This window comes from Oryctolagus cuniculus, chromosome 15 (genome assembly GCF_964237555.1).
Source record: "Oryctolagus cuniculus chromosome 15, mOryCun1.1, whole genome shotgun sequence".
Classification (NCBI taxonomy): domain Eukaryota; kingdom Metazoa; phylum Chordata; class Mammalia; order Lagomorpha; family Leporidae; genus Oryctolagus; species Oryctolagus cuniculus.
Genome location: NC_091446.1, coordinates 62,170,346 through 62,186,097, shown reverse-complemented (window position 1 = coordinate 62,186,097; position 15,752 = coordinate 62,170,346). Strand labels below are relative to the sequence as shown.

General features: G+C 58.7%; 1 protein-coding gene across 6 annotated transcripts in view; it reads right to left on the bottom strand.

Annotated features, from left to right (window-relative positions):
* Positions 1-15,752, bottom strand: part of ADAMTS14 (ADAM metallopeptidase with thrombospondin type 1 motif 14) — an 83,551-nt gene that overhangs the window by 29,254 nt on the left and 38,545 nt on the right. For all 6 annotated transcript variants that reach the window (XM_051823819.2, XM_051823814.2, XM_051823815.2 and 3 more), the window contains exon 4: positions 14,658-14,830. In XM_051823819.2, the coding sequence (XP_051679779.1) occupies positions 14,658-14,830 (173 nt within the window). The remainder of the gene's footprint in view (positions 1-14,657; positions 14,831-15,752) is intronic.

Here is a 15,752-nt window from a genome sequence, read left to right as displayed (position 1 = left end):
TGTAACTCTTTCAATAAATAAATAAATCTTTTTTAAAAATTGAAAAATACAAAAAACATGAACGCTATTAGCCAGATTTAGAATACTCACAACTAACACGCTCCCTGCCAAGTGTACACGTGTGAATCCCATCTTACAAAACCATGATCGTACTGGAGACACTGTTCTGATTTTGTCTGTGCTATGAGGCAGGACTCTGTGTAATGTTAAAGATTTATTTTATTTATTTGAAAGGCCGAGATACAGAGAGAGGGAGAGATGGGGGAGGGGAAGAGATCTGGTTCACTCCCCTAAATGGCCACAACAGCTAGGGCTGAGCCAGCCCAAAGCCAGGAACCTGGAACTCCATCAGGGTCTCCCATTTGGGTGGCAAATACCTAGGCCATCTTCCACTGCTTACCCAGGCACTTCAGCAGGGAGCTGGATCATAAATGGGGCAGCCGGGATTCAAAGCAGTGCCCGTATGGGATGCCAACATCACAGGCAACGGCTTAACTGACTGTGCCACAACTCTGTATTTAAAAGTGTGCTAACACCTGCATGTGAGGGGCTGTCACTCATGTAACCAATCCCCTAATTGAACCTAAGACACTCAGAGAAAAGAGATTTTGCCCAAGAGGAACAATGCACCCAGCTCAGGGGGTCCATGATAGGACACAGTTGTGGGTCAGCACCCGCTGGGAGTCCTGAGTTCAAATTCCAGCTCTGCTTCTTATAAGCACAGAATTGGGTGGCCTGGGGCACAGCAGGGAACCCCTCAGGGCCTCTGTCTTTTTCCGCAGATTTAGAATCATGATGGCCGGCACGGTGCTGGCGTGTGTAAATGACTGGGAACCACGAGTGAGCCACAGAGTACAGGGGCCCAGAGGCGCTGCCAGCGGTCAGCACTGCCGAGTGGAAGCCAATCCCTGGCTCCTGGCCGCTGCCTTCCCGGGAGCTGGCACGGAGCCTCACGCGTGCGCCTGTTCAGCCACCAATTCTTTTCCACTCCTAGGCAAAGGAACCAACCTACAACCCACAAAGGGACTGCTGTCCATCAAGCAAGGAGGAGCAGCGCTTCCCAGCACACGTGTGTGAGCATTCCACGGGGTGGGGGGCCAGCAGGGGACTGGACACCTGCTCCCGTGCCCATGTAGCCCTCTGGGCCAGCCAAGGACAGAGCCAGGCTGTGGGCAAGGAGCCTCACGGTCAGCAGAAGCTGCAAGCACCCAGAGCCCCAGCCCCAGCCCCCTCATCTCGGGGCCCAGAACTGGCAGCTGCCCCAGTGCACGAACGCGCAAGCTTAGCAGCAGCCAGAGACAGACTTCCGGCCCAGGCCTCCCAGGCGCCCACGGCGGCATCCAGCTGAGCGGTGAAGACCAAAGCCCACGCCCACCCCCTGCCACAAGGAATGATGGAATGACGGAGAGGCCAATAGGGTAGGGCTTCCTTCCTGCCCTCCTGCCCTCTCTGGCGGGAGCCAGGACAGCTTGGGAGCAAAGAGCTCCAATGCACAGCAGCTGTGTCCTTCTGACCTGCACGCCCCAGACTTATCCTGGGAGGGACAGACGGTGGGGGCGGGGTCCCGCCAGCCACTGAGGCTTCTCTACTGATGCATCTGCAATAGCGCCACTCTGAAGCCGCCCGACTTCCCATCCCACCAGCACTGCAACACGCCTTCTTTCCACACCGGGGTGCGGTCTTTGGGGAACTCCCTGGTGTGCTTCGTGAGTAGACCAAGCAGGGATCACAGGCAAGACACACTGTACACAGCCATGTCTGTGCAACACACACACGGGGAGTCCAGCCATCACCCCAGGGCAGCAGACGGGAGGAGGCTCCAGGACCTTTGGGCGGGGGGAGCATGTGCAGGGCCGCTGGGAGTCTGCAAGTATCCCAGGGCCACTGCCCTCTAGGTGTCCATCTCACAGTAACTCCGGAACAGCTGCCCCACCCAGCCAATCCACTCCTCAGCCCCCCAGTGACCCTCACTCCAACAGCTGCCACCTGCAGCTTAGACGGCGGGGGGTGGGGTGGCTATGTCTGAGTAGGAGGTAGAACCGACTGTTCAATGCCAGCGGGAGGTTGGATGGGGTCCCCAAATGCCCTGCCACTCTTGGAGGCGTCAGGTCACGAGAGAGGAGACATGATGAGGGGTGCTCAGGTTCTGTACAAAGCGCCCAGAGGCTGAGGGTGCAGCAGTTAAGGGGCTACTTAGCCAGGAAGTGGGCTCTCACTGACACCTGCTGGGGCCCGGGTCTCAGAATTCCCGCCTGCACAAGTCTGAGAAACAACGGTGCTGTTCAGAAGCAGCCCGGTTTCCGGTATTTGGGGAAAATGCACCCAGGCCTCAGTGCCTCATCAAGCCGGCTATTTCTTCCCAGCCAGGGCTCACACAGCTCCAGCAGTGCAGAGCGCTCAGCTTCTGGGAAGTTCTCTGGGCCCAGAGTCCCATCGGGCCTCCCCATCCACCCCCTCCGCTGGCTTCACGTCTCCCCACTGAAGTTTCGCTGAGCACACCTGCCCCTTCCTGGGCACAGATGGTGGCCAGTCTCCCAGGGCTTCTCCCTGAGCACACTTCAGGCAGAGAGAGTCTGACAGATCGCTCGCCCGGGAATGCCCACTGCGTTGGTGGAAGACACTGAATTAACACCATCAAGCACCAAGATAAGAAGTTGCCAACCTGGAATCCTGTACCCAGCAAAACTTTTTTTTTTTTAAGATTTATTCATTTATTTGAAAGGCAAAGTTAAAGAAACAGAGATCTTCCATCAACTGGTTCTTTCCCCCAAACAGCCACAACAGCCAGGGCTGGGCCAGGCTGAAGGCAGGAGCCAGGAGCTTCATCTGGGTCTCCCACATGGGATCAGGAGCCCAACCACTTGGGGCCATCTTCTGCTGCTTTCCCAGGCCATCAGCAGGGAGCTGGATCAGAAGTGGAGCAGCTGGGACTCAAACCGGCACCCATATGGGATGCCAGTGCTGCAGGTAGCAGCTTAACCCACTGAGCCACAGTGCGGCTCCAGCAAAACTGTTGAAGAACCATGATGAAATGAAGACAGTAGCAGGGAACCATGCTGTGGCTCCGTGGGTTAAGCCACCACTTCAGACACTTGCTTCCCATACAGGACTGCTGGCTGGAGTCCCAGCTGCTTTGCCGCCAACACAGCTTCTGCTAAAGCACCCGCAATCGGCACGTAAGCCCCTGCCACACACGTGGGAGACCAAGATGGCGCCTGGCTTCGGCCTGGCCCAGCCCCAACCATTGAGACCACTTAGGGAGTGAACCAGCAGTTGGAAGAACTCTCAATATCTCTCACTCTTTCTCACTCTTTCTCTCCCTCTCTGAATTTCAAATAAGTAAATAAATTTGTTTTAAGAAGGAACAAAGACAGCATCAGAAAAACAAAAACTGATAGAATTACACAGGCCCCCATTGCAGAGTCTCCAGGAAAAGGACCCCAGAAACAAAGCCCAACAAGGTGGCCGGCGCCACAGCTCACTAGGCTAATCCTCCACCTGTGGCGCCGGTACCCTGGGTTCTAGTCCCGGTTGGGGCACCCGTTCTGTCCCGGTTGCTCCTCTTCCAGTCCAGTTCTCTACTGTGGCCCGGGAGGGCAGTGGAGGATGGCTCAGTCCTTGGGCCCTGCACCCGCATGGGAGACCAGGAGGAAGCACCTGGCTCCTGGCCATTTTGGGGGTGAATCAACGGAAAAGGAAGATCTTTTTCTCTGTCCTCACTAACTCTGCCTGTAAAAAAAAAAAAAAAAAAAAAAGCCCAACAAGGTGCAAGAACGAATACTGCTGAGGCTTGGATTCAGCAATGAGCAATGCGAGGCGGCCTGCTCTTTCTTACTAGCAAAAGGCATATTATGAATAAAGTACTTATCTTCGGCTCCCTTTCCCTGCCACTAAAAAAAAAAAAAAAAAAAAAAAAAAAAAAAAGTGAGGTTGGCTCCACCATTCCGGGCCCCTGGTGCAGCCCTGGCACACTCGCCTGCCCACAGCCTGCCAGGCCAGCCGCAGGGAGGTGCTAGCTCTGACTCCGCTAGAGCTGCCTCATGCTTCGCACGGGCCAAGGAGGTGGCTGGACGGCTGCAGCTGAAGAGGCCGCCTGGCACACGGAGTCACGGTCAGGGGTGTGGCTCCCAGGGAGACCCTCCTGGAACACGTAGAGGCTCCCTGCCTGGCTCCAGCCTGGCTGCGCACCCAGGGCCTGGCTCTGTCAGCCCCGGCCCCCATGACTGCCTTCCAAATGCCAGCAATGAGGTCAGGGCCTGCTCAGGGCAGATCAGGAACTGCTTCCTGTGCTGGGCACAAGGCAGGATGGCCACAGACATGCCCACGCCCACGCCCACACCCAGAACTGTGTGTGTCTGCTTTGCTTGCTTCCCACCTCTGAGCATGCTCAAGGCCCCCCGCTGCCCCTGGTTAGAGTCTGACATCACAGGCTGGCCTGAGAGAGCTGGAGTGTGTACCAGATACACAAGCAAAGACCAGGACTCTGACCAGGAGGAGCCAGACAGCGGAGGGAGAAGAGAAGAGAGCTCCAGGGTCGGAGGATGAGCTGAGCACCTACCACGTGCTAGGCACTGTGCTGAGACAACTTCACAACCACCTTCTAAAGAGAGTGATTTTCCCATCTGAGGTTCAGAGAGGTGAAGCACTTGCCCAAGGCCACCCCACTGGGAAGTGGGAAGGACAGGATTTGAACACAGCTCTCTGTGACTTTAAGGCCCCTCTTCTTACCACTGCAGCAGCCGCCCAGAACCCATTTCCAGGGCAGAGTGGCCAGGGTGGGCTGACTATGGCCTAGGGGAGGTGATGAGGAGAGCTCATGGCTCAGAGCAGGAAGCTGATCCTTCCCCTGGACGCACAGCAAGCAGGCAGGACTGAGCGCCGGAGGCCTGGCTGTGAAGGTAGCCCTGCCCGTGGCCTGGCCGCTCCATCAGCTGTGCTCTTCCACCCAGATCGCCTATCCTGACGCAGGAGAACGAGGCCCCCAGGCTCAGGTGGGGGCCTGGAAAGAACCCTGCCTCAAATCACGGCAGTTACTGAGTGCTTAAGTCACACTGAGATGCGCAGAGGTGAGCAGGGCGCAGGGGAGGGGAGATCAGGGCGGCCAGGAAGCTGTCCGTGCCTGGAGCCAGAATGCGGGGTGGCCTGCAGAGGGCAAAGGCTGTCCAGCGCAGAGGCAGGCCAGGGAGGGAGAGGACTGCCCAGGGGGGCAGCAGGCAAGGAGGCGCCCCAGCGGGGAGGGGCAGGGCAGGCGCTGCTCCCAGCGCCGGGGCCAGGGTCACTGGGCTTCTCAGCCGGCTTCACGACACCCCCTCTGTTGTCCACGTCCATGCTGTCCTGTGACTCACAGAAAGGCCTCCTTGGTCCTCAGTGTGGGAGGATGTGGGATTCCCCTCCCAGTGAACAGCAATGTGGTCAGCCAGGGGCACTGGCGGGAAGCCTTTCTCTGATCTGCCATCGCCACACGTGGCCAGGCCCTCCCAGGTCTCCTGGTCAGCCCCAGTGGTGTGGGAGCTGGGCACCACTTTCCTGCCCAAACAGAGAGTCAGACCCAGCTCCAGCCTGGGGCTGGAGAGGGGAGCCAGGCCCCCAGGGAGCCTGTGGGAAAGTAGCAGGACCTGCCTCTCTGTGGCAGGATGTAGGGTCTAGGGCCAAGCCAGGACGTGGCTCTCTGTGACAGAGGGGGCAGGGGAGCTGGGCAGAGAACGGCCTCAGGCCACCCCAAGCTCCCTCCCTACTAGGGCGCATTCCCCACCCCACCCCACCTCAGGAGCTCCACAGCAGGAAGTCCACCTCCTGCCCAGCAGCCGGGCTGGAAGCAGGGCCCTGGGTGGGAAGTCCACCTGCGCTGGAACAGAAGTGGGCACACAACCTCCACCGAAGAGCTGGCACAGCCCAAGCTGTCACCTGCATCACGGAACCCTCCCAGCCAGCTGCCCGCGCGGCAGAACTCTCCCTTTGATCGTTTTCATTACGGGCTGAGCCTCCCTGATCTGAAAACCGAAACAGCTCCAAAATCTGCAACTCTAAACACTGACAGGAACCACGGGTGGGAAATTCTACACGCAACTGTCCTTCCTCGAGCCTTAGGACACAATAACGATGCAGAGTCTCAGGCCCTCACACCAAGCCCTGGATCTGCAGCCCCGGCCCTTCTCACAACACACACGCCGTCTTTCCCCAAGTCCACGGCGCCCTCTCTGTTCACATGTGCAGTAGCTCCTGGTGGCTTCATGGAGACAGCTCCAGCCCTCATCACTTCAAGCAAGGAACGACTCGAGGAAGAAACTCAAGTCCCAGCCAGCCCTGGAAGGCACCAGCATCGGGGCCTGCAGGGTGGTGCCCGGGCCTGGGCAGACACATGGAGAGAGCGGGGCCCTCGGGTGGCACCATCTATGCTCCTGGTGACACGGGGGACACAGCACCCGCTGTGTGCTCACCAGTGACTGGGAGTGACCCAGAGGTGAGGAGGCTGTGGGAACCCCTTCTTCCTTGTGCGGTCATATCTATACACACGAGCAACTTGATAAAAGCCCAAGTCTAAAAGAGGCTAAAAGGGGTGGGGCGCAGTGGCACACTGGGTTAAGCCTGTGACGCCAGTATCCCATATGTGATCCATCTCCCTGGTAATGTGCCTGGAAAAGCAGTGGAAGACGGCCCAAGTACTCGGGCTCCTGGCTTCAGCCTGGCCCAGCCCAGCCATTGCAGCCATTTGGGGAGTGAACCAGCAGATGGAGGCTTGCTCTCTCTCTCTCTCTCTCTCTCTCTCTCTCTGTTTCTAACTCTGTCTTTCAAATAAGTAGATCAATTTTTAAAAAAGAAATAAAAGAGGCTAAGAGTACTCTTCTAATAAATATGAAAATGCTAAGCAATGAAGCATTACATCAGAATGTATTTGGAAGGACTTTTTTCTTTAAGTGCATATATTACTGGGGCTCTGCCTCCTGGTGGGGTCTTAGGTATGATGAGACTGCCTTCTCTGGTCCTCAGGGGATGACCACACAGTCACCAGGGCTGGGCCTGCTTCCCCTCCCCAAGGGGCCACACTCCCTCATGAGGCACAGCACAGGCTCAGCCTCCAAGGTCACCCTGAGATCCCGGAGGCTGAGGCCACGCTCAGGGCAGCAGAAGGATGGTGCTGAGCCTCAGATCTGTTTCCCAGTTGCCCTAGTTCATGACCATGGCCCTGGTGTGGGCTACAAGTGCACACTTTCCTTTTGAAGGTGTGGCTGCCTCTAGGGCAGGCCGGCGGGGGCCTGGGAGGTTCTCCTGGCATCCGCCTGCTCAGCTCACCTCACCACCAGGCTGTTTGGGCAGGGTGGCTCCAGCGGGCACAGGGACGGACCCACCCAGCCCAACAGAGTCTCTTTCACGAGGCCACAACGCTCAGCATTTATCCCCACGGCCTGTTTGAAAAACGGAGCGGTGCTCCTGTCGTGGGCCGGCCTAGCTGTGCGGAAACAGGGGCAGGGCGGGGGCCTGGAGAGACCCCCGCTGCTTGTGCTGCATGAGCTCAGCCCGAGCTGGCTCTGCTCCCGTGAGGGGGGCGCATGCACGCCCTGCAGAGCATGGGGTCGCGGAGGGCAGGCAAGTGTCAGGCATGGACAGCAGGGCTGGCATCCAGCACGGGCTCCATCCACAGCATCTGTGGATTTAAAACTTCCGCTTGCCTCTCTGGGAGCTGAAAAGATCACCCTAGGAACAGGTTTCCGGGGGTCTCACCTCCAGTCCACCGAGTGAGGTGCTGGATATAACATGCTTTGTGCACCGTAAGGCTCCCTCCACCCGCAGGGACCTCGTCATGACCGCGTCTCGGGGGCCAGGAACCGCAGCCTCTGTCCTTCTGTGATCAGTACCTTCCCTGCCCAGTGGCCTTGCTTTGAAAATATAAATACCTGTGCGTGGCACCTCCAGCTGACGCCCTCCATTTGGGCTTGCCAGTGGGCCCCTGTGCACAGTGACACCGATCACCCTCTGTGGGGCTGTCCTGGGCACCCGAAGCTGTTCTGTACCATCCCTGACCTCTGCCCTCCTGAAGCCAGCAGCACGCTGCCCCTCCAGCTGTGACAGCCAAAAACTAACCCCAGACATGGCCAAATGTCACAGTTAAGAATCACCGCCTGGGGCTGGCATTGCGGCACATCAGGCTAAGCCACCACCCATGGTGCCAGGGTCCTATATCGGTGCCAGTTTGAGTCCCTGCTGCTCTACTTCTGATCCAGTTCCCTTCTAATATGCCTGGGGAAGCAGCAGCAGATGGCCCAACTGCTTGGGCCCCTGCACCCACATGGAAAATCCAGATGGGGTTTCTGGCTCCTGGCTTCTGTTGCAGCCATTTGGGGAGTAAACTAGCAGATGCAAGACTTCTCTCTCTGTGTCCCCTGAAGCCCCCAACATGGTGCCCTGCCTTTCAAATAAATAATAACTCTTTTTTTTTAAATCACTACCCTTGGGGCCAGCACTGTGGTGTAGCTGGTTAAGCCGCTATCCGCAGTGCCAGCATTCCATATGGGAGCCTGTTCGTGTCTCAGCTGCTCCACTTCCAATCCAGCTCCCTGCTAATATGCCTGGGAAAGCAGTGGAAGAGGGTCCAGGTACTTGGGCCCCTGCAACCACATGTGAGACTTGGAAGAAGCTCCTGGCTTTGGCCTGGCCCAGTCCTGGCTGTTGCAGCCATTTGGGGACTGAACCAGCAGGTGGAAGACCTCTCTCTCTCTCTGTCTCTCTGTCTCTTCCTCCTCCATAATTCTGCCTTTCAAATTAATAAATCTTTTTAAAAATCGCTGTCTTCAAGCAAACACATTTTTGCTTTTAGTAAGAGCAGTGGAAGGTTCTGGGGGACAGATGAGAAAAAGACCAAGAGGAGGAGCCGTGATCTTGGGGCAGGCGGACAGGCTGCCTCGCAGCTCTCTCAGGAGTAAGAGGGCAGGCAGCGCCGTCCGCTCATCTGGGAAGCCGTCTGTGCGGTGCTCTCGGCAGCCTTCATGATGGCTCTCACACACATCCGGCGCTGACGGCCCCACCCTCCCATGCACCCCAAACCTCCCGGGGCCAAGAAGGGGTGCTGAGCTAGTCCCTCTGCACAGGCCTCGGGATGGGCAGGTTGGAGCTGGGAGGACGCGACTGTTGGCACAGGCGGCCACCAGTGTTGCCCCAGCAGCTGGGCAGGAGAGCATGGGGAGCAGAGGGGGCCAGGTCGGCTGCCAAGAGGGGTCCCCAAGAAAACACAGAGCGGAAGCTTCTGGCTGCAGACTGTGTTCTTCCCCCTCCCTCTGTTCCAACTCTAGGCCCTAATAGGACCCCAGTATCTCCATGTCCACGGGGGTCCTCATCCCCAGGCAAGGAGAGGGCCCCAGCTGGCGGAGCCAGGCCCAGCAGCAAGGTGCCCAGGGAGAAGTCCCGGGAGCCTGACTCCACCCGAGCCTATCTCAGAGAGAGGCTCTCCCGGACAGGGGCTGTGCTCCTCCCAGCTCCCTCCCCACAGCCCAGGGTCTGCAGCCTCCTGCCTGCCCAGCCTGCCTGGTCCCAGGCTCTGCCACCGCAGCCGGGGAGGAGAAACAAGATCAGAATCCTTCAGATCCAGATTCGAATGCTGAGGGGCAGGGCCGACCTGAGCCGGTCCCTCGGCCCCTGGGCTGCAGAGGTTAAGAGGATCTGGCCATCCAAAGTTGCGTGGTAAAGATTGTGTAAGCCATGTGCAGGGTGCTCAGTTCTGCAGCTGGCGTAAGACCACACTGTAAAGACAAGCAGTGGTGGACAGTCCCTCCCTCCGGGGCCTCTCCACTGGGCCCATCGCAGCCCTAGCCAGCCCCTATCTCCATCCTCTCCTCCCCGCAATGCAGCTGGGATCCACCATGGAGCTGCTCCTCAGGCATGGAGCTGCTGCCTCACGCACCTCCCTGCCACAGCTAAAGTCCCAGGAGCTCACAGCAAAGCCTCTGCCACCCGCACCCTCCTTCCTGCCTCCACAGCCCTGCTGCCATCACCACGCTCAGCCTGCACCCGCCCTGCCCAGCCCTCCTCTCCTCAAGGCTGGCTCAGCTCTGCCTGCCTCTAGAAAGCCTTTCTCTCCTTCTGAGCTCTTTCTGCTCCATCCCCCATGTTCCCTCTTCAATCCAGGGCACCAGGGTTGGTTTTGCAGCCAGATCAAAGCTTCTTACAACAGTCTGCCTGTGACGCTCGGTACATAGCAGGTGCTCACTAGGTGCTGAAAAGAATGATCCCCCTCAAGTTGTAAGGGACTCACGGGTACCCCAGTCCTGGGATTTGAAGAAGCCTCAAGGAAAGGGACATGGTAGAGATGGGTAAACTGAGGCACAGGGAAACACAAGTCCATCCAGGGAGGGATGAGGGTGGGGCCTTGCACCTGTCTGCAGCTGCAGGAGTATCCATAGCTTGTCCCTGGGTGGATGGGAAAGAAGGCGGGAGGCAGCACAACACAGCTGCCCCGACACCCTCAGAGCCAGTGCGGGGGCCTCATCTCATCATTCTCGGAGGTTCATCAGCGGCCTCCAGCCCCTCCTCCCTGGGTTAGCACAGCGGAGCCATCTGTCCTAGGAACCAGATATCTTCCCCTGATCCTGCCCTGGCCCGAGAAATGAGAGGGCTTCCGTTTTCAGTGGCTCTGGGAACCCCCATGGGGGTCCATGCTCCAAGCATCGCAGGGAAGTCAAAGCGCCCACACGATAGGCAGGAAGCTGCTGCCCCTCGGGGAGGGAGAGGGTGTCCGAGGCCCAGCAGCTCACCTGCAAGGGCAGGGCCTGCAGTTTTGTAAGGCAGCCACTCCGGAAGCCGAGCCCCTCTCTCCCCTATACTACAGGACAAGGCAGCCAGGAGCTGAAGCCAGCCCCGCACAGCCTCCCGCAGCCTCTCCTCCTCCCCCGCCTGCTGGAGGCTGTGAAGAGAGCAAGGGAGAACACAGAGCAGCTCCCTGGGGAAGGCCTCAGGCAGGGTTTTCCCTGGAAACTCCTGATTCCAGCCCACCCTGGCCAGATGGAAGCCCAGCAGTCACCGCCAGCCTCCACAGCCCGGCTCTGTGCAAGGGCATTGAGGACACGCAGACCTCTCACGGGGCCCCTGGGAGACTTAAGTAAATGAAGCCCCGTTTATGGAGTCTGGCTCTCACGCTCCTCCAGTGATGCCCTTGGCCATTGTCCTGGGCACCCAGCAGTGGGCACTCCAAGGGCAGAGGCTGCCTTTTCTTCTCTGTGTCCTGTGTGTGGTGGCCCTTCCTTCTGGGTGCCTGCCTGCTGGGAACAGCCCCTGCCTCACCTCACCCCCACGCACCAGGCAGGCCCAGGCCAACCTGGAAGTCACACCAGTGACTCCAGGGGAGCCCCCAGGAGCCACTCTTCCACAGGAGGGAAGAAAGGGTCCCGGTATTCTTTGGTCCTAAGAGAAGGAAGTGTGAGGACCTGGGGTGCCCGTTTCCCACCAAGCACAGGCCAGCAGGGCCGGGGGGAGGGGCATCCCGATGGGCCTGAGGCTGTCCTGTCCTGCAGCTCTTGCACTCTCCCAGAATCTCCTGACACCTCGGCCACTACGAGTCATCCAAAAAGCTGAGCAAGAGGATTTGTTCAACAGGGGTAGCCCTGGGTTTCTCTGAAAGACCAGAGCAGCACACAAGCTCTGTGGTCTTTCTCGGCTACTCATCCTCGACCACTCCCCACCCTGGATGCCGTCTCACACCCGGGCTCCCAGCCAGAACCCAGAAAAGGGAGCAGCAGGTGGCAAGGGAGGGGGGAATGCAGTCCTTGCCCCCCGCCACCCCTTGGCTCTGCTCAGGGCTGTTCTAGGATCGGCACAATCCCCTGGGCATCCTTTCCCTTCCCCTTTCTGGCCCCTGCTCCTGCTCCCCACTTGCTGGCCCCAGGGGCCCACCCTGGCTCTGGCTAACAGGATTCCTCCTCCGCTGTGTGGTCTGGGGCTGGGCCTGCGAGTTACAGAATCTGGTTGGGTGGTCAAGCGTTCCAGGGGTGGGGGGGTGTGTGCTCCACTCCAGCATTCTCTCCTCCCCCATCAGCTCCAGGAGGCAGCAACCACACACCAGGCTAACGGGCCAGGACAGCAAGAACCCACACAAGGAGGCCCCGGGCCAGACTTCCCAGGGAGCCTGTGGCGCCGAGCCTCGCTCCCGCCTGTGGCAGGTGCTGGCAGTGTGGGTAGGAATCTGCCCTCTGCTCCTTTCCAAGGGCTCTGTCACAGACACCATTCTCTCCCATGCTTGCCCACCACCCACAGGCTTTGGACACTGCACCGTGCACCGTCGGGGCCGCAGCCCATCCGGGAAGTCGCCGTCACAGACTCAAGCACACATTGCTTTACCCAGGACACCAAGCCAGCTGATGGCACCAATGCAGGGACGGAGTGCTCACCCTGCCAGCACCGTGCTGACTTCACACTTATCTAACCTTCACGACAAACCAAATGGCAGCGGCTCCCCCCAGCGGTTAAACTTTGCAGCAGAGACAAGCTGGGGTGTCCATCCACCTCAGAATGGTTTCCCGGGGGCCATATCCCTCCCTACATTTGGAAAACTCTTTCCCTGACATGGTGATTGGCCAAAGGACAGTCACGTGACCACATCAGACCAATCAGAGTCTTGCCCCAGGAATTTTGTCTGGGAACTGGTGGGAAGGCTTCTTCTGCCTCTGACCACAGAGCTATGAGGATAGGAGTTGGCCTCGTGTTGCTGGTGGTCAGGCTCTGCCTTGCAGAGAACTTGGTCAGAATTCGGGTGTTTTGTTTTTCTCTCTCTCTCTGCCTTTCAAATTAAAAAAGGAAATCTTAGAAGCAGGAAGAAGAGACTTTTCTAAAGAGCCCTGAACAACGCAGGTCCCACAGGTCCCCCCGCGAAGCTCACGCAGCCCCGTCCCGGCAGCCACAGCACCTGAGGTGCAGGCCCAGCCATGTTAGCCATCATCAGATCAGCTGCTCCCAGCAGTGCCCAGAAGTGCATCACCACCGACTGCTGAGCTTCAGGACGGGGCCCTGCTCTGCACCTGGCCCTCTGGTAACGCCCCCCAGAGCCCCACATGCCACTCTACCGGGGCGGCAGGGGAAACCCAGGGGGATCAGTAACATGCCCAAGGTCACGAAGGCAGGAAGGGGCAGAGTCTCTTCAAGGCTCGCACACTGCTCCTAGACGGAGGGTAAGCTGGCTCTGTCCCTGCCCGGGCCCCAGGAAGTCATCCTGTGGCTGGTACAGAATGCCGCTAACCAATTTCTTCATCCTCTCCCAACAGGCCCGAGGTGCCTAGCTGTGTCGGTGTGGGACCCGAGCCCCTGGCTTCGGAGACGGGTGCCACTCAAGCTCTATGGAGGCGCCAGTTTCCCTCTGGCCTCCTTCTCTCGCATCCCAGGTGAAGGTTCATGATGAGCCATTAGCCTGGCCACCGGCACAGACTCAAGCTGACGGGCACCTGCCCTGCTGCCTTGTGTGGATGTGGCATTACCCAGCAGCCCTGCGTGCTGCGTGGGGTCTGAACCCAGCACATCACCTGCCTTCTCCTGGGGGCCTGCTCACCTTGCCAGCGTCTGGCCCAGGCCTGTGCTGGTCCCACCACGCCCCACTCCACCAGATCGGTCCCATCCTTCCCAGAGCCACCTGCCCAGGCGTCTGCCCAGAAGACAAAGGGGGAGGGTCCTGCCATCCATTGCTTTCTCGCGTCTTCCCTTCCTGACCTCCCCTCTGCCGCTTCACTGTGAGGGGCTTCCCTGCAGGCCGGATGTGGCACACAGCTGTGTTTTCATAGGTTTTCTTTGATTCCAACACTTAAAAAATTCAGAGTTTTGGCCGGCGCCGTGACTCACTAGGCTAATCCACCGCCTTGCGGCGCTGGCACACCGGGTTCTAGTCCCGGTCGGGGCGCAGGATTCTGTCCCAGTTGCCCCTCTTCCAGGCCAGCTCTCTGCTGTGGCCAGGGAGTACAGTGGAGGATGGCCCAAGTGCTTGGGCCCTGCACCCCATGGGAGACCAGGAGAAGCACCTGGCTCCTGGCTCCTGCCTTCGGATCAGCGTGGTGCGCCGGCCGCAGCGCGCTGGCCGCGGCGGCCATTGGAGGATGAACCAACGGCAAAGGAAGACCTTTCTCTCTGTCTCTCTCTCTCACTGTCCACTCTGCCTGTCAAAAAAAAAAAAAATTCAGAGTTTTCATAGGACTTAAAATCTTGAACCCTTTTTTGAGAAACTTCATTTCTAATTTTTCTTGGGAAACTGGCCTTTCCATGTCTCTGCAGGCACAGCCACCAGCAACACCAGCATGTTGGGCCAGGCAAGGGCTCTCTGCTTCACCCCAGTCTCAAATCTGCACCTGGTCCTATTCCCCTTGCCTGTCTGGTCTCTGGGAACAGCCAAGGCCTAGGCCGGGGCTCTGGGAACCCCTGCAGAGACCGCCAGCTTCGCCAGCCTGGGACTGGGCATCCACCTCCAGGTGCCAAGTCTCAGGGAAGAGACCCCAGGCCAGGCCTGAGCCAGACTCTGAATGTGTCCACACACGGAAGCTACCGTGCACAGGCTATGTCCCCGATGGCCAGTGGCCAGCTCAGCATAGGCACGCACACACAGGTCACTGCAGGGCTCAGCCAGCCAAGGCCTCCCTGCTAAACACCAGGCCCAAGAGTCCACCCGGCCCACCCAGCCCTGGCCACAGGGCACTCACGATGTTCATGAGGGTGAGGACGTAGTTCTGCACATGCTCCCTGCCATGGAAGCGCACCACCGAGTCGTCTACCGCCAGCAGCACCTCGATGCTGTAGCCACCAGGCCTGGCGTGCCGCCGCTTCCGCTCTCCCACCGGGCCCAGCAGGTTGGGAAGGTCACCCAGGCCGAAAGCTGGAACAGAACAGGAAGAGGACGAGGAGAGACCCATGTGAGAGGCCGCCACTGCGCCACAACCCGCCACGCACACCCCGCCCTGCCTCCAGGAGCCACACCAGACCAGCACAGGGGCTCCACGCTCTTCCTAGCAGGAGGCCATGGCTGAGCCTTTGATGCAATGAGTAGTGGAGGAGTGAAGAGCGGCCCAGATGAGGGACCTGGGTTCCAGGGACCACTCACCCCGTCTCCCTGTGTGTCCCGACCTCTATCTCCTCGCCTGTACAATGGGCAGGAAGAATCCCTGATCTCTTCCCTGCCCCCGGCCCCGCAAGGATGCATTAGAATCAAAAGTGGTGGTGGCAGAGGTGTCTTCATAAAGAAAGAAAAGCACAGGGGGACGGGACCCACGCAAGGCGTCTTGGGGACCCACCCGCACCTCTCGGACCCCCCCAGGCACTGCCCGCTGCCCAGCCTTCACTGTCTCAGCTTCGCCCACCGGGGAAAAGTGACACGTTTCCTTATTGTGCTAGCACGTACTGACTGGCATTGCATAATCCAGGTGCTGTCAAACCTTTTTCACTAAATTTCAAGGTGGTGACATGGTTCTGAGTCACCCGGTCTGTGTCGCGACTCTTAATGGTGCTGTTGGAACACAATAGCAACCGCGGACGTACACTCATGCGTTGACAGCGTGTGTGTCTGCGCTCCAATAGGACAGCGTTTCAAAATTCAGGCAGCAGGCTGCTTGTAGCCAGCGGGCCATGGTTTTCCCGTCTCCTGATCCAACCTAATCCTGACGGTAACTCTGCCCACCATACAGGTGAGCAGACTGAGGTTCAAAGACGTCACACACGCAGCACACCCGGGTCTGTCTGAATGAAAAGCCCATGCTTTGTGGGGGGCTTTTGAAAGAGCAGTCGGGACATCACTGAGGATG